The sequence below is a fragment of the Carcharhinus amblyrhynchos genome, chromosome 9, assembly GCF_965287045.1.
Source record: "Carcharhinus amblyrhynchos chromosome 9, sCarAmb.v2.hapA, whole genome shotgun sequence".
Taxonomy (NCBI): domain Eukaryota; kingdom Metazoa; phylum Chordata; class Chondrichthyes; order Carcharhiniformes; family Carcharhinidae; genus Carcharhinus; species Carcharhinus amblyrhynchos.
Genome location: NC_137332.1, coordinates 38,792,026 through 38,816,805, shown reverse-complemented (window position 1 = coordinate 38,816,805; position 24,780 = coordinate 38,792,026). Strand labels below are relative to the sequence as shown.

General features: G+C 39.6%; 1 protein-coding gene across 1 annotated transcript in view; it reads right to left on the bottom strand.

The window, feature by feature from the left end:
* The window catches only part of faf1 (Fas (TNFRSF6) associated factor 1), a 312,720-nt gene that overhangs the window by 123,018 nt on the left and 164,922 nt on the right, over positions 1-24,780 (bottom strand). Inside the window, exon 11 of the mRNA XM_080195485.1 lies at positions 7,647-7,710. Within this exon, the coding sequence (XP_080051611.1) occupies positions 7,647-7,710 (64 nt within the window). The remainder of the gene's footprint in view (positions 1-7,646; positions 7,711-24,780) is intronic.

Genomic DNA, 24,780 nt, shown 5'->3' with positions numbered 1-24,780 from the left:
GTGGAGTAGAAAATATGCTGTTGGTGGCTTCACCAGACTCTCTCCTTGGTGCTCTGGGATGCTGTTCTGACTCCACACCCGTCTGTGTGTGCCTCAAGAGAATTGCAGCATTCAACCAAAGGACTCAGCTGCAGTAACACATGAGCATTAGTCTTTGCTCTGTTAAATCTGTGGAGGGGGTTTTGATATATGGGATGTTTTTGTTTGATTGGAACATTCTGGATATATTTGTGAAGGGTTATACATTATCTTGGTTATTTTGTTTTTGTTTGCAATTGATGAAAGTTGCTCATTTTCATTCCAGACATGTTAACTATATTCTTAAATATAGTACGAAAAAAACATCCTGGAGGGTCATTTAAATCATACCTGCAGTGAAACATATCATGCTTATCCTAGCCAAATTCAAAGTGCAAAACTTATGATCCAGGCAGGCTTTATAATATACTTGAATTTCTGACTTGAATTATAACAATGTCTATTTTAAAAATAAATTGATGAATGTTTCCAACATTACCAGTGCATTACCAATTCCATCATTGGCAAAATCAAATTTTGGCAAATCAAAAAATCAAAATTGGCAAAGGTTCCAGGCTGATACTGGAGATGAGGGGGTTAGCTTATGAAGAGAGATTAAATAGACTGGGCCTATACTCGTTGGAGTTTAGAAGGCTGAGGGGGGGATCTTGTAGAGACTTACAAGATAATGAAGGGGCTAGATAGGGTAGAGGTAGAGAGATTCTTTCTGCTTAGAAAGGAAAACAGAACTAGGGGGCACAGCCTCAAAATAGGGGGGGGGGGGGCAGTTTAGAATGGAGTTGAGGAGGAACTTCTTCACTCAAAAGGTGGTGAATCTCTGGAATTCTCTGCCCATTGAAGTGGTGGAGACTACCTCGTTGAATATATTTAAGTCACAGGTAGATAGATTTCTGATAGACAAGGGAACTAAGGATTATGGGGAGAAAGCGGAAAAGTGGAACTGATCCACTTCAGATCAGCCATGATCTTACTGAGTGGCGGGGCAGGCTCGAAGGGCTAGATGGCATACTCCTGCTCCTATTTCTTATGTTCATCCAGCTTCCTCCTTAAAAACTTAAGAAATTCCCCTCAACAATTATTGTCAAAGCAACACCAATGATCATCATTCAGAAGTGATTTAAAGAATGATGTGAACCTATAATAATGTTACTGGATTAATTTCCTTCCCACCCCCCAGACCCCCTACTCATGCATGGAATGTGGGCCTTTCTGGAAACGCCAGCATTTACTGCCATCCTTAGATCCCTTGAGAGGATATGAGTAAGGTGCCTTCTTGAATTGCTGGAATCAGGGCTATTAGGAAAAATGTACTGGGATTTTGACCTAGCAACAATAAAGGAAAAGTGATAGGTTTTAAATCAGTTTGATGTGTGAGCTTGGAAGGGAAATTACGGATGATAATGTTCCCATAAGCCTGCTGCCCTTGTTCTTCTAAGCAATACAGCTCACAGATTTGGATGGTGCTATCAAAGAAGGCTTGAAAATTGCTGCAGTGCACACTGTAAACGTTACACACTGCAGCCACAGTGCACCACTGGTAGAGGGAGTGAACATTTATGGTTGTAAATGGGGTTGCTAATCAAATAGGCTGCTTTTTCCAGGTGTCAAGTGCTGTTGAACTGCATTCATCCAGACAGGCGGAAAGTATTTAATCATACTTCTGACTTGTACCTCATAGAAAGGCTTTGGAGAGCCAGGGGGCAGGTTATTCACAGCAGAATACCCAGTCTCTGATCTGTTCTTGTAGCCAGTGTTTATGTGGTTGGTTCAGTTAAGTTTCTGGTCAATGGTAACACCCCCAGAATGTTAACGGTAGGGAATTCATCAATAGTAGTCCTGCTGAATGGCAAAGGGAAATGGTGAGGCTCCCTCTTGTTGGAGATGGTTGTAGTATGGAATTTGTACGGTGCAAATGTTATTTGCTGTTTAACAGCCAAAACCCAAATGTTGTCCATGTTTTGCTGCATTTGGACATAGGTTAGTACATTGTCTGAGGAGCTACAAGTGAACAAACTGCATTCATGAGCAAACATCCCTACTTCTGACCTTATAACAGAGGGGTCATTGAAGCAGGTGAAGATTGTTGGGCCAAGAATGCTGCTCTGAAGAAGCTTGTTTGTAGAAATTTTACAAACATCCAGATAAACTCTTTTGGGAAAACTCTGCAGCCAACTGGCTCAAGGTATAGCAAAGTACTGAAACTTGGTTCACCATGTCCTAAAGACCATCTACTGCAAACTTGCAACATTGAACATGCCCACAGGAAGGCCAGAGATGGCACAGCCTAAGAAGCTTCCTCAAGCACCAACAATAACAATTGTCAGTTCTGTGAACATCCTTGCTAATCCATGCATTGGACTCTTCAGTCAAGAGAGGATCGATAGATGATGATAAAATCATTTACAGTTTGAACATACTCAAACAAGGAATCTACTATGATTTGAGGAACTCCTGCAGAGATATCTTGGGGCTGGGATGATCTGCCTCCAACAAAATCATTTTCCTTTGCGTTTGGTACAAATCCAACCAGTGGAGAGTTTCACCACCATTCCAATTCCCAGTGACTTCAATTTTACTAGAGTTTCTCAGTCAAAGGCCGTGCTGTCATAAAATAGCGACTGGATTAATAAGATACGTCAAAAATATATTTGCCAATGGCTTTGTTAGCTTCCATAAATATATTTCTGCATCAGTTCAATTCCATACGAATGTAAAATATTAACAAAGTTATCATTTTACAGTACATTTGAAGCAAAACTGATTTTGTCTGTGAAAATAGGTTCCAGTACTTCACTTTCCAAGCAATTACTGAGAGCAACCATGGACACTGACTTGAGATTTGCAGTCATAACATAGGAAGAAAATTTCAGTTTGAACAGTCCCTAGCACACAGAGCGAAAAGATGCTGGATTAGATATTTAATTAAAACTTGATTAGAATTATAAAACAACGGAGACCTTATGGAAAAGCTGAATTTTGAATTCAATGAAATGAAAGAAATTACATATTTTTTGGCTTGTTAGTCAAGTGCTTTTCATTCTTTTGCTGGGAATCAACATTCATTTTCCAAGTTGATATCAACTGTTAGACGTTGCACGTTTATAGAATAATTTGTAAATTTGAACTGAGAAAAGTGTGCATATGATAGATGTTATGTTGATAATACAAGTGAGAACAGGCTTAATATAGAAAGCTCAGAGGGAAAGTTGAGGAATAAGTTAGACAAAAAGGTTGAATTTTGGCAGAGGTGTAAGCCACTGTCTGCAGAGCTGGTGAGAATGTGGCTTCACAATTTCCTGCAAAGTGGAAGGTGATGCACTTTAGAAGGAATAACAAGAAAAGGGAGTGATCAAAGGATAGCAGGTCACTAGGGGGCTCAGAGAAACCTGTGGGTGCTTGCCCACAGACTCCTGAAGGTGACAGGACAGTTTAATTCGTTAAGGAAGCATTCGGGACACTTACATTTATCAGTCGTGTCATAGTTAATAGATTATGTTGAACCTGTACAAAACTTTGGTCAGGCCACAGCTGGAGTGTGGTATGCAGTTTTGGTTGCCTCACTATAGGAAGGATGTGATTGTATTGGAGCGGGTGGAGAGGAGATTCTTGAGCTACGAAGAGTGGTTGGATATGCTCGGGTTGTTTTATTTAGAGCAGAGAAGATTGAGGGGGTCCTGATTCAGGTGTATAAGATTGACAGTTTTGGACAGGTGGATGGGATGCAGCTATTCCCCTTAGTTGAAGGGTCAATAATAATGGGGCATAGTTTTAAGGTGAGGGGCAGGAGGTTCAGAGGGGATTTGAGGAAAAATATTTTCATCCAGAGGGTGATGAGAGTCTGGAATGCACTGCCTGTAACAGTAGTAAAGCAGGAAATTTCACAATCTTTAAAAAGTACATTCAAGGCTATGGATCAAGTTGTGGATTGATATAGATTTAGTGTAGTTTTGTCAGTGCAGAATCAATGGGCCGAAGGGCCTCTTCTGTAATGTATGACTCTAAAACAACAATGCGAGGGGACTTGATGGAATGGTGTTCATAGGGGAGTAAGATTAGCAGCAAGGCAAGAAGGGTGGTTCTCAACATCTCTCCACCCACCATTCCCAATGTTGGGTCACTCAAGCTGGCACCGAGAGCCTGTGTCTTTGAACAATAGATCCCTTGGCAGCCAGCAAGCCAGGGTTTGCTTGTTGTGCACATTACAATGCATATCCTCCACCTGCCACTAAGTTAATACCGATTAGTGGCCACTTAAGGACCTCAATTACCGGCAGGTGGGAAGAATGTCCACTGGTCTGGACTTAAATCAGGATGCAAGCAGATGGACAGAGCAGATACCCACCATCTGAGAGGGCATAAGATTCTGCCTAAAGTAAGAGAGGAGAATGGCATCTAAAATACAGGGAATCCAAAAATCTTTTACAGGTAGATGAATAGTAAAATAGTAAAAGGAGGGTCCAATAAGAGGATCTACACATAGAACATGGCTGAGGTGCTAAGAAAATGAATACACTGCATATATCTTTCAGACAATAAGATGTAGGAGCAGAACTAGACCATTCAGCCCGTTGAATTTGTTTCGCTATTCAACGAGATCATGACTGATCTGGTGTAAAAACCCTCAACTCACTTTCCCATAAATGCTGCCAGATTCAAAGTGAATGAAGAAGTATTTGAGATAGAGGACTAACTTTGATAAAGAGGAGACATTAAAGAGGCTGGCCATTCTTAAAGTTGATAAGTCACCAGAAGCAGATGGGATGCATTTGATGATGCTGAAGAAACTGGAGTAGAAACTGAGGAAGCACCATCCATAATGTTCCAATACTCCTTAGATACGTGGATAGTGCAAAATGACTGAAAAGTTGCAAATGTTACACCTGTGTTCAAAAAAGGCTGCAAGGTAAACCTAAGATAAACCCCTGGAAATGGGAAAGTTTTTACAAACTGAAATTCAGGACAATATTAACCATTAAGTGGGAAAGTGTTGATTAAGGAAAGTCTCACAAATTTCTTAAGGGCAAATCATGCTTAACTAACTTGACTGAATTATTTACGAGATAATAAGAAAGTTGATGAGGAGGTGGTGGTTGATGTTGTCTATATGGACTTCCAAAAGATATTTAATGAAGTGCCACATAATAAGCTTGAACAGCAAAACTGAAATGCACTGAAGTGGGAAAGTGGCAGCATGGTTACAAAGTTGGCTGAGTTGACAGAAAAGAGACAGAGTTGTGGTAAACAGTTCTTTCTCAGACTGTAGACAAATTTACAGTGGCGTTTCAACAGGTTCTGAGCAGGCTGATGGAATGGCCAGATTTGTGGCAGATAAAATTTAATGCAGAGAAGTGTGGTAGGAAGAACGAGAAGCAATATAAATTAAGGGTATAATTCTGAAGACGGTGAAGAAATTGAGACACCCAGGAATGTATGTGCTCAAATCGCTGAAGTTGGCATAACAGGTCAAGTGTTTAAAAAAAGCATATGGATTACTGAGCTTTATCAATGGAGGCATAAAATACAAAAGCAAGAAAGTTATGATGGATCTTTATAATTCATTGGTTTGGCCTCAACTACAGTATCGTGTCCAATTCTGAACACCATTCTTTAGGAAGGTCATAAAGGCTTTAGAGAACATGCATGAAAGATTGGGGACAAAGTAGACTTTGGTTACAGAGGCAGATTGGAAAAGCCAGAGTTGTTCTCCTTTGAGAGAGGAGAGGGGGATTTGTTGGGGGTGTTCAAAATCGTGAGGGAACTAGGCAGGGTATATAAGATAAATTATTTTCAATAGCTGAACGGTCAAGTACCAGAGGACGCAGTTTCAAGGTGATTGGCAAAAGAAACAAATGACAGGAGGAAAAACCTTTTTTAAATACAGTATGCGGTTAGGAGCTGGAATGCACAGCCTGAGAAGGTAGTGGAGGCAGATTCAATGTCTTTCATAAATATCTGAACAGAAAAAATTTTCAAGACAATGGGTAAAGGATGGGGAACTTAGACTAGCTAAATATTTTTTGCAGATGTTGTTACAGTTTCTACTGGCCGAGAGGTCAGCTCCTGTGTTTTCTTCATACTGTAACATTTCCCTCAAATATCCATTCAAAGTTTTCAATTATCCTCTGTTGTTCACAATTCTTTTCCATTTCAGTTAGTTGCATCTTGTCAAACTTAAACCATTTGATTAATATGGGCCCATTTTTTGCCATTGGCAGAATATAAGCAGAGAACAAACATGACTTTCTTTCCATACACTTACAACTGTCCACAGACATTGTGGGCTTTTATGCAGCAACTTAGGGATATCAAGTGTCTGACACAGCACAATGCACACTACAGGGGATCTGGGACCAAGCACATCACTAAAGTCATCAACTTGGTGAATCATTATTGAACCATGGAGAGGAAGTGGAAATTAGAATATTTAATTTAATGTAGAATCAAGAATAGAAAGCAAAGTAGAGAAGGAAAGAAACATGAGATTGAGAAAGTCAGATTTTTTAAAAAGTTCTTTTCATATTTGAAAAAAACCAATAAATTAAAATGGGAAGAAATGAATCCCCACACAAGCAAATGCCAGAAGCACTGATAGGTAGAATTAAGGCTTATCACACTATTATACATTGGTTTACACAAAAGTGGACAAACCCTAACATGATGTCCACATCATGGTTAACGTTTCTCAGTATTTAATGGGTACTCAACGTGTAAAAAAGTATCAGAATATCACTTCTTTTATGTGTTGGAATAGGGTCTCTTGATTAGGTACTAATTTAGGAAAACTGGCAGAGGAGCAGGCTAGCTTGAACAGCAACTTCCTGAGTTTCACCTTGAACAAATAGCATAATTGGCTAATTAGACAGTACAACGATTTACTAATTGGTAATGGCGAGTACGGATAACCTCACCACTATTCCAACTGCAAAATCCAGGTCATTGGCTTACAGGCATGTGCACACACTTTGAAAGCACCACCAGCATCACATATCATCAGAGTAGTTATTGCTTTGATCAGACGTAAAGTTTTTTTTCAAAAAAAACTTCAAAATGGCCTCTCACTTAACTTTTCACAACACCCTTTACTGCGTCTGATGGATGGAAAAATCTCCAAGTTACTGCCAGCTTGCTGATAACTTCACCCTGTTGACCAGCACCTCCTAAGAATTGGATCTGAAACTGCCCAAACTCAATTTAGGTGAACATCCTTGCAGACAAAAAAAATGAAGATACTTTTATCTCATCAATCAGGCTATATTCAAATCACTTATTTTCTTGATGTTTATCATTTTGTTCTCTGCGACTTCTTCCATTCCAAGTCAATAACTTTCTATTAATGCTATATAGTCTAGTTTCCCAACTACCACATTTCTACAGCTTCATTTATCATTGTGACACGCTGAATTTTTTTTTAAACATTGTCTAATTAGAAGTTGCAATTTTTCCTTATAAATCCTTATATTTACATTAACTATTGCAAACGGATTTATTTTTATTAAGACTAACATTTAAAATTGCTCTTAATTATCTAACACTAGAGAACAATTTTTCTTTTAACCAATTTTAAAAATGGCATGGACTTCTCCTTTAATGGTAAAAAAGAACTGTACCTTGAAGAAAACTCTGCAGTAAATTGTAACAAGGCATCTCCCTCATTTTCAGCATCATCGGGCACTGGGATAGAAATAAGTGAAAGTTAACTTTTGGATCACAGAGAGATTTGGAAATGTTCAAAAGTTCCAGAAGCAACTTTCATTTTGTTCTGAATTCTGGAAAATAAGTCTTCTATAACTTGTGGGAAATAACCCCATCTCAAAAAATACTATAAGCTGGTTTTAACAAGTTTAAAAACAGTTCAGAATTGTCTGTATCATATTTGCATAAAGTACAATTATACTATTTCCCATAAGTTTATTGTAAACATACATTTTATTTACACAATAGTGTAGAATTGCATTCAATATTCATAAAGAGGCAAAGTAAAAGAAACTGAATAAATGCCACCCATCTGAAACAACATTGTACCATCACAAACACCAAGGTTTGGGATAACTATTAAATTTAAAACTGTTGAACAATACATACGAGTCCTCTACACCTTTTTTAAAATTAAAAAAGATGAACAAAAGTCATCCGAGATTTAAAACTGAAAATCATGTATATTCCAATAATGAAAAACACTCACTTTTTATATGTTTGACAACACCGTGGGATGATCATAAGGCAAAAATACACCGAGGTCAGATTTACTCAAAACAATACTTGTTGGCTAATGGTAAAGGAATTCAGTCTAGGGCTTCAGCAACTATTCTGGGCATTCACCATGCCCAGAGGGGAAAAACCCGAGCAACTTTTTTTTTTAAATAACACTTCTTAAAGAATTCATCCAGAAATATCATTCATATATTCATTGTGCATTTTGACTGCACCACACCAGGGGAGGTTATGCATTGCTATCTGAAGATTTCTTACATGAACTGTGAAGGATATGGAGTAAGGAGCTAGGGCAGCTAACAGGTTTTAGCAGTAATAGTTTCTAACAAACAAGCTCTACTTCACATGTGTTTTATATTTTTAAATTTCTCCAAATACAACCATGTTTGCAGTCAAAACCAGATTTCTGTTTTTTTAGAATACATCTTTTGAATTTACTAAAATTAGCAACTTTATGAAATCTGGTACGTTGTAAAATTAAGATGGAAAAATAAGTAGGCGGGGAAGGCGAGTGACCACACGAGGGAACATGATGTGGTAAAGCAAAGGGAAAGGACAAGGTGAAAGCATTATAGCAAACAGGGTAATAAAAATCAGAGCATGGCAGGAAGGGACAGAACATACAAACTTAACAGTATGACAGCAGATAAGGCCAGAGTTTGCAGTATTAAAAAAAGAACTAAAGGAACTTTATATGAATGCACTTAGTATTCAGAATAAAATGGAGGGATTGTCCACTCAAATTTAAATAAATATGTATGACCTGTCAGCCATTACAGGGACATGGCTGCAAATTTACCTAGGCTGAGACCTTAACATTTACGAATACTTGACATTTCAGAACAGCAAGCAAGGAAAAGATGGTGGGGTGACTCTTTTAATTAAAGATCACATCAGTACAATAGTTAGAGAAGGCCTTAGATCTGAAGAAAAAGTAACATTAGTTTGGGTACAGCTAAGAAATAGTAAAGACAAGGAGTCACTTGTAGGAGATGCTCACAGGCCCCCTAACAGTAACTATATTATACAAAGAAATAACAGGGGCTTAAAATAAAGACACAACAATAATCAAGGAGGATTTTTATCTACATATATATAGATCGATTAAACGATTCTCAATGGCAAAGATAGCCAGGAAGATGAGTCCAGAGAGTGTTTCTAGGACAGCGTTTTAGAGCACAATGTTCTGAGTGTCAGCTATTCTAGAACAGTAATGTGTAATGAGATGGGATTAATTAATGACCTCATCATAAGAGGAGCTTTCAGGTAGCAGTGCTCGTAACATGAACACATTTCACATTCAGTTTAAGAGAGAGAAGAATGGGTCTAAGACTAGTGTTCAAAACTTAAACAAACAGGGGTATGAAGACAGAGCGAACAAACATACAAAGGGAGAGTCAGTTAACGGGTCGGTTGGCAGAGATGCTTTGGCAGATATTTACGACAGTATTTCATAAAACTCAAAGATACATTCTAATGAGAAGGAAAGACTCTAGGAAAAGAATGCCCAATTTGTGGCTAAGGAAGTTAAAGATAATATCAAACTAAAATAAAAAAAATTCTGTGAAGATTAGTGGTAGGGCAGGAAGCAAGAAATGGCTTTAAAAAAGTAGAAATTACAGCATGAAAGAAAGTTAGATAAAATCATTAAGAAATTGTCAGAGTTTCTATGAGTGTTTAAAAAGCAAAAGAGCAACTCAAGTGAGGGTTGGTCCCCTACAGAGCAAATCTGAGGGACTATTAATGGAAAATAAGAAAATGGTAGAAGTGTTGAACAGGTATTTTGGGCTAAATTTTATGTGCTTCTGGCAGGCTGTTATAGCAGAAAGGGCAATAAAAATCAGAGCATGGCAGGGAGTGATAGAACATGTAAACTTAACAGTATGATAGCAGATAAGGCTAGAGTTTGCAGAAATTATTAAAAGACAGAACTAAAGGCAATGTACATGATTGCACGTAGTATTCATAATGAAATGGATGAATTGTCCACTCAAATATAAGTAAATCTATATGACCTGTCAGCCATCACAGGGACATGGCTGTAAGGTGACCAGGGCTGGGATCTTAACATTTAAGAGTACTTGACATTTCAGAACAGCAAGCAAGGAAAAGGTGAGGGTAGCTAACACTCAAAGCATGGTGTTCTAAACCATTGTCCTAGAAACACTCTGAACTCATCTTTGCCACTGTGAATCGTCTAATTTATATATACGTAGATAAAAATCCTCCTTGATTATTGTTATGTCTTTATTATAAGCCCCCATCATTTCTTCCTGTTTACCCTTTCACATAATATGGTTACTGTTAGGGGGCCTGTAAGCATCTCCCACAAGTGACTTCTTCACTATTTCTTTTCTGTACCCAAAGTAACGTAACTTATTTTCCTTTAGATCCAAGGCCTTCTCTAACCATGGTACTGATGTCATCCTTAATTAACAGGGGGGCAGTGGGCATGCCCTTTGCACCCCTTGCTTTGCCATATCCCAACTTTGTGTGCCTGGCTTACTCTTGAGGATGCCAATAACATCCCAGGAGTACTTGCATTTTAAAACTATTACAATTATCAGGGAAAGGGTACTAAGAAAACTGTTAGAACAAAAGGTTGACATGTCCCAAGGATCTGATTCCATCAGGTCCTTGGGACATGTCACTTAAAAGAAGTGACTGCAAATATCTTCGATGCATTGGTTATAATTTTCTAAAACTCTGAAATGCTTCATCTGATCGGTAACTAGCTAATGTAACTCTTCTAGTCAAGAGAGGAAGGATAGAGAAAGTAGGCAGCTACACACCCAAAGGTCTAACATCTGTCATCCAGAAAAATTCGAATCTATTATTGAGGAGATTATAGCAGGGCACTTAGAAATTTTTAATGCAATCAGGGAAAGTTAACATGGTTTTGGGAAAGGAAAATCATGTTTGACTAAGTAATATTATTAGAGTGGGTAAAACGGGACCAAGATGTGGAGTGCTTGGATTTCCAAATTGCATCTGATAAGGTGCCACATCAAAGGTTACTACACAAAATAAGCGTTCATGCTTTAAAGGGCAACATATTTGCATGGCCTTTTGGTAGCACAGAACTTGAACATTGCTGAAAAAAAGACATTTTGTCAAAGCTTTTGCACCCATCAGGGCAATTGCAGAATACCAATGTCAGAGGAAATAAGAACTTTATACAGTATGAGAGTGCTAATTGATTGGCAAGCAGACTCTGATTAAGAGGCATTGCTCTGGCAGTTGATGGTGACGGACAGTTAACTGCCAAGCATTGTTTGAAATGTGAACCATGCTTTGACTAAAATCAGATTGTATTGCTCCGTGGAATGAAGCTTCCAGTACTCCAATGTACCACACTGAGTCGGATGACAATCTTAAATTGGTTGTCAATGTAATTCTTAGCACACTTTGGATTATCTGTAAATGTTATCCAATTGTAGATTCACATTTGATGTTGGACACAGTGTTTTGAGTTTTGTAAGTATGCACTGATTAGGTACAGTCTGTACTTTGCTAAGAATTAGGACGACAACCAATAAAAGGTTGTCAGTTGGGTTCACAGTGGCGCATTTGTTGGCATTGAAAGTTACACATATTCTGTTCTTTGTAGGCAGAAAGAATATATACACGCATTGTGCCTGTTTCAGCTAAACAAAATAAGAAAGAGCCATTTGCTCATTTATTCCTCACAGCAATGCCTTGCCTAGAGTCAAACTGCCTGTTTTAAATTTCAACCAAGATTGGTGGTGATGGACAGTTAACTGCCAAGTGATGCATTCTCTGAGGCAACCCTCAAATAACCAATCAGCATCTTTTCATAGAGTATAAATTTGTTGTTTCTCTAACACTCATATTCTTACAATTGTCCTGATGAGTGCATAACAAAAAGATTTGACAAAATATCTTTTTCAGCAATATCATGCATGCCTAGGGGATTGGTTAACCAACAGGAAACAATAGGGATAAGTGGGTCATTTTCAGACTGCCAAGCTGTAACTAGTGAAGTGCAGTAGGGATTAGCTGAGACCTCAAATACTTACAATTTATATCAATGACTTAAGACAAAGAGACTAGATGCATGGTTGCGAAATATGCTGATGACGCATTGACAGAGTCATAGAGATGGGAGAGTAAGTTGCGAAGAGGGCATAGGAGTCTGCAAAGGGACACAGATAGGTTAAGTGGAAAATGTGAACTTCTCCACTTTGCAAGGAGGAATAAGAAAGCAATATATTATTCAAATGGAAAGAGGTTGCAGTACAGAGGGATCTGTGTGTCCTTGTACATGAATCACAAATTTAGTATGCAGGTACAGTATGTGATTAGGAATCATAAGATCGTAATAAGTAAAAGTGGTCCATTCAGTCCACTGAGTCTGCTCCACCATTCAATGAGATCATGGCTGATCTGACATAATCCTCAATTCCACTTTATCCCCACAACCCTTGATTTCCTTACTGATTAAAATTCAGTCGACCTCAGTCTTGAACATACTTAACAGCCCAGCCTCCACAATTCTCTGCGGCAAAGAATTCCACAGATTCACTACCTTCTGAGAGAAGAAATTCCTCCTCATCTCTTGGACAACACCTGCTGGGGTTATCCCCTCATAATTCTAGGCTCTCATCAGAAGAAACAACATCTATCTAAATCAATATAGTTGTCTTTCATTCTTCTAAACTCTAATGAGTACAGGCTCAAACTACCTAACCTCTCCTCATTAGAAAACCCCTTCATACCCAGGATCAACCTAGTGAACCTTCTCTGAACCGCTTCTGATGCCAGTATATTTTTCCTTAGATAGGGGAACCAAAACTGTTCACAGTATTCTAAGTGTGGTCTAACTAGTGCCTTGTATAGTTTTAGGAAGACTTAAAATAAAGGCTTTGTCTTCCCAATTACCTACTGAACTTGCATGGTAGCTTGTTATTATGCACAAGGATCCCCAAATCCTCCTATGCTCCAGCTTTTTGCAGTCTTTCTCTATTTAAATAATGTTCAACTCCTTTGTTCTTCGTACCAAAGTGCATAACTTCACATTTTCTACATTATACTACATAAGCCAAGTTTTTGCCCATTTGCCTCACCTCTGTTGACTGGTGTCATTTTCACCACTTATCTTCCTTTGGTATTTTTGCATCATCTGCAAATTTGGCAATAGTACATTCATTTCCATCATCCAAATCATTATTATATGTGTTGCACTGATCCCTATGGCACTCTACTAGTTACAGGCTACCACCTTGAAAATGCACATTTTATTACAACTCTGTCTCCTATCAGTTAGCCAATCCTCTATCCATGTTAACATGCTACATAGCGGGATCGCAGTCAAGGCTTACTGGGCTGATTCCTGGAATGCCAGGTCTCTTATATGAGGAGAGACTAAGTCAGTTAGGATTATATTCATTGGAGTTCAGAACAGTGAGAGGGAATCTCACTGAAATGTACAAAATTCGAATAGGATTAGACAAGGTAGACTCAGAAAGGATGTTCCCAATGATAGGGAGTCCAGAACTAGGGGTCATAGTTTGAGAATAAGGGGGTAAACCTTTTAGGATTCAAGGCAAGGAGAAATTTCTTCTAGTGGGTGATGAATGTGGGGAATTCAGCACCACAGAAAGTGGCAATTTCAATAAGTAATTAGATAAAGCTCTTGAGCTAGAGGGATTGAGGTATATGGGAGAAAGGCAGGATCAGGATATTGAATTTGATAATCAGCCATGACTAAAATGAATGGTGGAGCAGCTTTGAAGAGCCGAGTGGCCTACTCCTATTTTCTATGTTTCTATATTTCTACCACCCCAACATCATGGGCTCTCATCATATTCAGTGGCCTGTCGTGCAGTACCTTAGCAAAGCTTTTTAAAAATCCAAATATATCACATTTACTCATTCTCCTTTATCTATCCTCATTACCACCTCAAAGGATTCTAAGTAGTATTTCAGGCATGGTTTTCCTTTCATGAAGCCAAGTTGACTCTGCTTGAATATACGATACATTTCTAAATGCTCTGCTATTACATCCTTTAAAATGGGCTTTTAACATTTTCCCAATTCTTGTATCCATCCTTTTTTGAATAAAGGTATGATATTGGCAGTTTTCCAATTGAGACTTTTCCAGAATTCAAGGATTCTCGGAAGATTACTACTAGTGTATCCACTATCTCAATAGCTATTTCCTTCTATATGCTAGGATGCAATTCATCAGGTCCAGCAGATATATCAGTCTTTATTCCCATTAGCTTCCCTAGTACTTTTTCTCTACTGATAGTTAGTGTATTTATTTCCTCCTCTTTCAGCATCCCCCACCACCACCCCTGCCCTTTGATTATTTAGTATACCTGGAATGTTATTAGTGCATTCCCCCATGAAGACAAATGCAAAGTATTTTAACCAGTGTCTTCTTCCCCATGATATTCCTTAGCTTCTCCCACATGGATTCTACATCTTCTGACACAAGTTCATTTCTTGCTATCATATTTATTCCATCTCATACTAACAAAAATATCCCACCACCATTTCCATCCTGCCTGCCCTTATGCAAAGTCACATTTCCTTGCTTCCAGTGTTGATCTCCTTGTAATCATGTCTATGTGATCTCTATAAAATCTCACCCATTAACCCTCAATTTTTACAATTAATTTGCCATTTATTTTGTACCAAATACTATGTGCATTTAAGTAAAAGACCATTAATTTTGCTTTGTTACCATTTTTTCCCTTCTGACTTGTGTTTTGCTCTTCTTTATTCAGTCAATGATCAGGAACAGGCAGTAGAGGAATCCATGAGGTAGCACTGCAGGAGCATCAGTCCTGTCTTGTCTCGACCTGGCTACAGAGAACAGTGTCTATTTCCCTAACTATATTATCCCCGGCTACATTTCTCTTTTATCCCCTCACTTGAATGGTTCCCTATACCCAGTGCTTTGGTCAGTTTGCACATCCATGCTACAAGTCCCTGCTCTCATCTGCACAGGGAGCAAGAATCTCCAATCTGCTGGACAAGGCAGGGCTGATGCTCCTGCAGTGCTACGTCTTGGATTCCTTTATTGCCAGTTCCAGACCACTGACTAAATTCAATGTGGTTAATCCAAGGGATGCGATTTCCTCCTGAAACAAAGCACCCATGTAATTCCCCCCTCCCTGACGTGTCGCAATATCTGAAGCTCAGCCTCCATCACAGACATAAGAACATAAGAAATAGGAGCAGGAGTAGGCCATCTAGCCCTTCGAGCCTGCCCCGCCATTCAATAAGATCATGGCTGATCTGAAGTTGCTCAGTTCCACTTTCCCGCCCTCTCCCCATAATCCTTAATCCCCTTGCCTATCAAAACCCAACTACCCGCGTCTTAAATATGTTTAGCGAGGCAGCCGCCACCACTTCAACGGGCAGAGAATTCCAGAGATTCACCACCCTTTGAGTGAAGAAGTTCCTCCTCAACTCCGTTCTAAACCGCCCCCCCTTTATCTTGAGGCTGTGCCCTCCAGTCCTACTGTCCTTTCTGAGCGGGAAGAGCCTCTCCACCTCTATCCTATCCATCCCATTCATCATCTTATACATCTCAGTGAGATCTCTCCTCATTCTTCTAAACTCTAACGAGTACAAGCCTAGTTTATCCAGCCTCTCCTCATAGCTCAACCCCCTCAACTCCGGTATCAGCCTAGTGAACCTCCTCTGCACTCCCTCCAAGGCCAAAATATCCTTGCGTAAGTGCGGCGACCAAAACTGCACACAGTACTCCAGCTGCGGCCTCACCAGTGCCCTATACAGCTGCAGCAAGACCTCCCTACTTTTATATTCAATCCCCCTCGCTATGAAGGCCAGCAACCCATTCGCCTTCCTGATCACCTGCTGCACCTGCAGGCTGGGTTTTTGCGATTCATGCACAAGGACCCCGAGGTCCCTCTGCACCGTAGCACGCTGCAGTTTTTCGCCATGTAAGTAGTAGTCCTTCCTACCAAAGTGGACAACTTCACACTTGCCAACATTAAATTCCATTTGCCAGTTCCTGGCCCATTCGTCCAGCCTACCTAGATCCCTCTGCAGACTTTCCACACCCTCCGCACAATTTGCCGTTCCACCAATCTTGGTGTCATCAGCAAATTTCGACACCATACACTCGGTTCCCTCCTCCAGATCATCTATATAAATGGTAAATAGCTGAGGCCCCAGCACCAACCCCTGGGGCACTCCACTTGTCACCAACCGCCAATCCGAATAGCACCCACTGACCCCCACACTCTGCCTCCTATTTGACAGCCAATCCCCTATCCACGCTAACACCCTACCCCCAACTCCATGCTCCCTAACCTTCTGTAACAACCGCTTGTGCGGCACCTTATCAAACGCCTTCTGAAAATCAAGAAACACCACATCCACCGGTTCTCCTCTATCCACCGCACTAGACATATCCTCATAGAATTCCAATAAATTCGTCAGACACGACCTCCCCTTAACGAAACCGTGCTGCGTCTGCTCTATCAAACAATTCAAGATGCCTTGCTATTTTCTCCTTGATTACGGATTCAAGCATTTTACCTACAACAGACGTTAAACTAACCGGCCTATAATTCCCTGCCTTTTGCCTGCTACCCTTTTAAACAACAGCGTAACATTAGCCGTTTTCCAATCTTCCGGCACTTGCCCGGAATCCAGCGAGGTTTGGAAAATAATCATCAAGGCATCCACTATCACCTCTGCCATTTCTTTCAGAACCCTTGGATGCATTCCATCTGGTCCTGGGGGCTTGTCCACAGTCAGTCCGTCCAGTCTGTCGAGCAGACTGAAGGGACTTTGAGTCAAAGTTCCTCGAGCAATCAAGGTTGGCTACAGATGTGGTCACTATTAACCACAATAGCATCCACCAGTTACAACAACACATTGCTTAGTCTGCATCCCTACTTAATTAGATTTTCAATTTGTTTTTACTTTTACTACTGATCTTTAGTGTTCACATTAACTTCTTTTCCTTATTTAGCCTTCAATCTCAAAAGCAAGTGGAACATTTTCATTTATCACAAGGGGAATTGAATGGGAAAGTTTTGCTACAGTTGTACAAGGCTTTGTGAGACCACATCTGGAGTACTGTATACAGTTTTGGCGCTCTTATTTAAGGATATAATTACATTGAAAGTTGATCGGAAAAGATCCAATCAACTGATTCCAGGGATGAAGGAAAAAGGAAAACAGAAAATGCTGGAGAAACTCAACAAGTCTGACAGCATCTGAGGAGAGAGAGTAGAGCCAATGTTTCAAGTCTGCATGAAAATCAGACAAAATTTAGACTGAGGGTTGGAGGAGGGGAGGGAGACAGTAATTGGACAAGAGAAATGTAAATGATGATGACGGCTGAGAAAGGTGTTAAATGCATCCATTAAGTGATCAAAATGTGAATGGCAGAACAGAGGTACAGATTGTTAAGTTGCCCTGAAGTGGGGTTGGGAGGGGGGGTGTTTTAGAGACAAGTTAGAGTTGAGAAATGAAAATATAAAAGAAAGAATAAAAAGTGTCAAAAATGGATGAATGAGATGCAAAGAAGAAATGAAGTATTATAAAGGAAGCGGGGTGAAGGTGGAGGAGAGAGCTGTTCCACTCAATGTTCAGTCCAGAAGGCTGTAAAGTGCCTAATTGAAAGAGGATTTACTGTACCTCCTGTTTGCACTGGGGTTCACTAGAAGTTCACAAGAGGCCAAGGACAGGAGAGAAGGGTGGTATGTTAAAATGGCAAGCAACTGGAAGGTCTGGGTCCTGTTTGCGAACTGACCAAAGGTGTTGTACAAAACAGTTCTCAGTCTGCATTTGTTTACAGAAAGCTAGAAGGTAAAATTGCTTCCTTTCATTTTTAAATTTTGTTCAACTGCTCATGGTTGAGCTGCTTCATTTTTTAGTTTTAAACTGTGTTATTAAATAAAGTTTGCGTTACTATAAGAGATGCTTCAATCATTCCTGGAAATAAATACCCACGTTTATGTCAAAAAGAAAAAACTGTGGGGTCATAGAGTCATAGAGGTTTACAGCATGGAAACAGGCCCTTCTGCCCAACTTGTCTATGCCGCCCTAGTCTGGGGTCTAGTGGTCTAGTCTGGCTTCCTCATATAAATTGTGGTTTTGGCTTAGCACCCTAACATACTCTATTTGCCAAATTGTTGCCCACTCAATTCACCTATGTACATCCCTTTTGTATTCTTCTTACATCCTCTTCACATCTTATTTCCCACCTATCTCTGTGTCATCAGCAAACTTAGAAACTACACCTTTGGTTCCTTCATCCAAGTCATTTATACATATTGGAAAAAAAACAGTTGAGGCACCAGCGCTGAACCATGCGTCACACCACTCATTACGTCTTGCCAAACAGAAAAAGACCCACTTATACCACCGTCTTTTTTAAGTTAGCTAGTCAATCATCTATACATGAGCCATATATGTTACCCCATACCATGAGCTTTTATTACAATAACCTTGCAATGCAGCACCTTAACAAATGCCTTCTAAAAATCCAAGTATAATACATTCACCAGTTCCCCTTTATCCACTGCACGTTATTTCCTCGATGAACTTCAACAAGTTGGTTAAATACGACTTCCCTTTCAAAAACCATGCTGGATCTGCCTGAATTTTTACAAGTGTCTGCTATAACAGTAATATTAATATTAGTTTCTAACAACTTTCCCTAAATGGTTAAACAAGCTGACTAATTTTTTCCCTGCTCTCTGTCTCCCTGCCTTTTTGAATAAAGGAGTTATATTAGCTATTTTCCAATCAAATGGAACCTTCTCAGAATCTAAAGTATTCGGGAAAATTAAATGTGAATCACAAAAGAAGGGGAGGTAAACTACTGCGGATGTTGGAATCTGAAACAAAAACAGAAAATGCTGGAAAATCTCAGCCGGTTTGACAGCACCTGTAGAGAGAGAATAGAGTGAATGTTTGGAGTCTGGATGACCTTTTGTCAGCTCCTGATTCGAAACATTGGCTCTATTCTGTCTCCACAGATGCTGGCATACCTTTTCCAGCATTTTCTATTTTTATTACAAAGAGGCTAGGGATATAGTTTAAAATTCTAGCATGAAGTTCATCAGGGCCTGGAGACTTGTCATCCCTTGGTTTCAAATATTTGGTCAGTAGCACTTCCCCAGTGATTGCAATTTTCTTGAGTTCTTCCCTCCCTTCCTTTCATTTTCTGATTTACAGCTGTTTCTGGGATGTTACTTGTATTCGCTCATGAAGACTGATGCAAAATACCTGCTCAATTCATCTGCCATCTCCTTATTTTTCATTATTAATTTCCCAGACTCACTTCTACAGAATCAGCATTCACTTTAACTCTTTTCATTTTAAAATATCTATAGAAACACATGTTGTCTTTATGTTTATATTTCTTGCTAGCTTTCCATCATATTCTATATTTTCCTTCTTTATCTTTTAGTTATTCTTCGCTGCTTTTATGTTCCAATCTTCTGATCCACCATTTATCTTTGTGCAATTATAAGCCTTTTCTTTAAGTTTAATACTATTTTTCACCTTCTTAATTAACTATGGATGATGGGTCCTCCCTTTGGATTTTCTCTTTCTCATTGAAATGTATTTTTTCAGTGCATTCTGAAATATCCCCTTAAATGTCATTGCATCTTTACTGATCTATCCCTTAATCTAATTTTCCAGTTCAATGTAGCTAGCTTTGCTTTCATGCCATCACAATTGCCTTTATTTAAATTTAAAATACTAATTTTGTGCCCACTCTCCTCTTCTCAAGGGTAAACTCAATCATATAATGATTGCTACTACCTATTGGTGCCTTACTATGAGGTCATTAATGAATCACATCTCTTTGCACAATACCAGGTCTTGTATAGACTGTTTTCTGGTTGGCACCAAAATATGCTGCTTTATGAAACTATTCCAATCCATCTGATTTGTCCAGTCTATATGTAGATTAAAATTTTGTACAATTATCTCAGTATCTTTCTGACAAGCGTTCATTATTTCCTCCTTTAAAGCTTGTCCTGCAATCTGGTCCTACAATATGTTAAGGGACCTGTACACTACACCTACAAGTGGTTCTTGCCTTTATTATGTTTCATCTCTTCCCAAACTGCTTCTACATCCTGGTTTCCTGAACTTGGGTCATCCCTTACTATTGTGCTGACACCATCCTTAATTAAGAGAGCTAACCTCCATCTTTTCCTAGCTTCTTGTCCTTCCTAATGTCATATACCCTCAATATTCAGGACACAATCTATGTCATCCTGCATCTAAGTCACTGTAATGGCTATCAGATTATACTTATTGATTTCTATCAGCGCCATCAGTTCATCTGTTTTGTTTTGAATGCTACATGCAGTTGTAAGTTCTTGCATTATCTGCCGATTTACACTTACATTTGTTCTCTCTGTTCATACCTGTCACGATTTGTTTATCATTTCACACATTAATACCTTTCTCTTTTGCCTCGTCTCTATTCTTTGATTCAGCACATTTCCCAAATTTGATTCCCTTCCTCCATTATTTAGTTTAAAGCCCTCTCTACTTGCCTAGTTATGCAGCTCACTAAGCACTGGTCCCAGCATAGTTCAGGTGTAGACCATTTCAATGGTACAGCCCCCAGTTTCCCTAGTAGTGGTGCCAGTGTCCCACAAACTGGAACTCACTTCTCCCGCACCAGTCTCTGAGCCATGCATTCAGTTCTCTAATTTTAAGTATCCTCTGTCAATTTGCAATTGGCTTAAGTAATCCGAAGTGTATTACCGTTGAGGCTCTGCTTTTTAATTTACATCCTAGCTTTTCATACTGGCTATGCAGAACCTCTTTCCTAGTTCTACCTATGTCATTGGTAAGTACACTGACGATAGCAGCGAGATCATCCCTCTCTCACTACAAGTTCCTCTCCAAAACTGAGTAAATATCCCGAACCCTGGCACTGCCTAGCAACACAGCCTTCTGGACTCCTGCTCTAAGCTGCAGACAACAATTGTTTTCAAACTCCAACAAAGTCCCCTACTATCACTAAATTCCTTTTTGCTCCCCCCATTTGAATGGTTTCCTGTACCAGTAAGAAGTCTCACAACACCAGGTTGAAGTCCAGCAGCACCTGATGAAGGAACAGCCAGTTCCAAAAGCTAGTGGAGTTTACTACAAATAAACATGTTGGACTTTAATCTGGTGTTGTGAGACTTCTTACTGGGTTTACCCCAGTCCAACGCCGGCATTTCTACATCATTCCTGTACCAGTGCCATGGTCAGTCAGCTCATCTACTATGCAGGCCCAGCTCTCAACCACACAAACTGAGAAAACCTCAAATCTATTGGACAACTGCAAAGATTGAGTCTCCTGCATTCCTGCCTTTTAAGATCCTTTATTTGCCTTACTCACAGTCACACACTCCTGTCCCTGATGACTGGCTAAATCCAAATACCCTATCCTAAGGGGCATGACTACCCCTTGGTATCCAGGTAGCTTACCCCTTCTGGACGTGTCGCAGTGTTTGCAGCTTAGCATCCAGCTCAATGCCTCTATCACACTCGAGCTGCAAACACTTGCGCAGATGTGCTTGCCCTGGATCACAATGGCATCAGGACATCACGCATGCTGCAACCATGAAACATTACCTATCCCACCATCCTTAATGTGTTTAATTAAATTTTTGTTATATTATTCAATTACCTATTTTCCTTTTATATTTTGTTAACCTTATCACCAATTCATGGGCTATTTTAAACCTTAGGAGTAGAATATATCTTAACCACTTACCAGATACTTACCAAATAGCTGTCTTCTTTCCCTGTTATGGAATAAGAAAAAATAAGAGCGAAAGGAAAGGAACACCACCTTACCTTACTAACCAATTTCCACACTCACCAAACTCCCAGGTATACACTCAGTTCCATACTGCACTCATTTGCTAGACTGCACCAAAAGAACCATGAATTTTTTTTTGTTTTTATTCCAATTCAATCCAATCAAGTCCAATTCAGAGTCCCAACAAGTTGAGACATTCCCGATCCAAGCTGACAAGACAGGGCTCTCACTTCCTGTCTTGGGCTTGATCTACATGATCCAAGCTGATTGAAGTAGGCATTGCTCCTCCTCCAAGGCTTGATTTCATTTGCATCTTAGCCAAAAGGCCCAGATGCTGCTTTAAAAAAACTGCTTCAAATGAAGCTGAAATGTAAGCTAATGACTTCAACCAAGTACAGCATGTCAATACTACACTTGATCTGAGCCAAAAGGCCGAGAACCATGAATTCTTAGTAAACTGAACTTGTAATTACAGGAATTAGATAAACCAGTTAGCTAATTAATTACTCAGCTCTTTCAATGGAGTGTATTTTCCCTGCCTAAGAATGGCAAAGCTTCTCCATCTGGTATCTTCAGCCACCTTTTTTTTCATACAAAGGTAACATCATGGCTCTCATCAGCAATTCACAAACTGGCCTTTCATTTTATTTATTCACGATCTAATATACCCTCAATATTTGGCTACATTCCACTTCCATTGACTCTCCTTTAAATCCTTATTATCTACAATCCACTTCTCCACACAATTACATACTCTTTCCTCCTTCACCTTCTGCATCATGTACCAAACGCCTCATCCTAGGTAGTTTCAACCGATATCTCAGCTTTGCTTGCCACATCTTCTGAATTCACTGCTCTCCTGTCCTCTTGAAACATTTCCCTCCACCTAAGCTCTCCTGACCTACATGCAGTGTCATCCTCCAACCTAGCATTATCTCCATTCCTCTACTTGATTACTGACGAAGCAATCTCTGTCCAATGCTTCATTTCCCTTACAACCTACATCAGCATACTCTCTTTTATCACCACTTCCTTCTACATTTGTCCCTGAAAGAAAATCTATCCCACATCACTTACTTGTATCCAATCTGTGAGCTGCCTAGATCCACAACCTTTACAGTTGTTGATTTGAAAATCCATTCCTTCATCCATTTCTGATACCTTTGATCTTTGTAAAATCTTCACATCTCCCATCCCATTTGATCCCTCTAATATTGACCCACCTTTGCACTCTCATACCCAAGAGGTGCAAACTGATATGCCATGGGATTAGCTAGTCATTGCCTTATCTGATTTCAATATACTAGTTCTACTAGGCTTTCGTCTGCCCTGTCAAAGTAGGCATGAATATAGGACCATCCTGAATGACAAAGAGAGCATCGGCTTATTTTCTCACTACGAATTGCCTATTGTAATCCTCTCCTTGTGTTGCTAAGCAGCACTGCACCATCCATGAAACAAATAAAGGGTACTTGGCCTGAAATAGAATATGACCATTCTTCAGTCACTTGGTGGTAGAGTTTGAATATTGCTGGGACATATTACTGAAAGTTTTTGTTTTGAATTCATCAGGATAAAAGCGAGAATAGCAAATTTCAATGATCACAACAATACATACTACAGGAGAAAAGGATGCTGGTTGGCTGTTAAGTGAACTACAATTACAGTCATAGAAGTGTACAACATGGAAACAGGCCCTTCGGCCCAACCTGTCCATACTGCTCTTTTTTTTAAGCCCCGAAGCTAGTCCCAATTGCCCACACCTGGCCCATATCCCTCCATACCCAGCCGATCAGAGTATTGCTGTGGAAAATGCAACAAGGAACTACAGCGTCCAAGCCCTAGGGTAATTCAAAAAACAAGGTGCAAGGGTTGAACATATTTAATTTTCTTGAAAAGAACAGGCCCATGTATGCATGTATGTTGCTTCTGGTGAGTGTAAATGAGTCATGTTACACACTTGACTGATTATTTTAAAGTAGTTGGAAACACACATCTTGACTATTGCTGAGAAAAGAGACATGCTGATGAAGCTTACAGTCTTTCATTCATTAGGACAGATTCTCAATACCAATTGTAAAAGAAAAAATAATTATACTGCATAAGAGTGCTGATTAGTAGGCTAGTGGACTCTGATTGGTAGAGGCCTGATGTGGATATGCTGGCGTTGGACTGGGGTAACCACAGTAAAAAGTCTGACAACACAAGGTTTAAGTCCAGCCGATTTATTTGATAGTAAACTCACAGGAAACCTTGAAAGCTTGTGAGTTTACTATCAAATAAATAGGTTGGACTTAAACCTGGTGTTGTCAGATTTATTACTGGTAGAGGCCTAACAATGAAGAAATTCAGTGGTATTGTCCATTAATAGGATACTGTCGCCATCTAACCAGTGTCAACTTGCTGGTTTGAATTTAAACAAAAAGTGGCCGTTAACTGTTTACAATTCCCAAGGCAATGCCCCTACCAATGTCCACTTGCCCACCAAATCATTGGGATGTAAGGCCTATGTACTTGGCATTGTACTGTTGATTAAATTCGTACATAACATTGCTCAATTGTGTAGTAAAACAATGTCATTTTGGACTGACAGCTGCAGCCTATTAGTGGAAAGTACCAATATGCAACCACTACCTAGTGGTAGCATGAACCTTGTTTAACCTGTTCAAATTTTTGATATATTTCATCCTTCCAGCTAATTTGAGATAGACCAGGCATTTCTCAGGTTC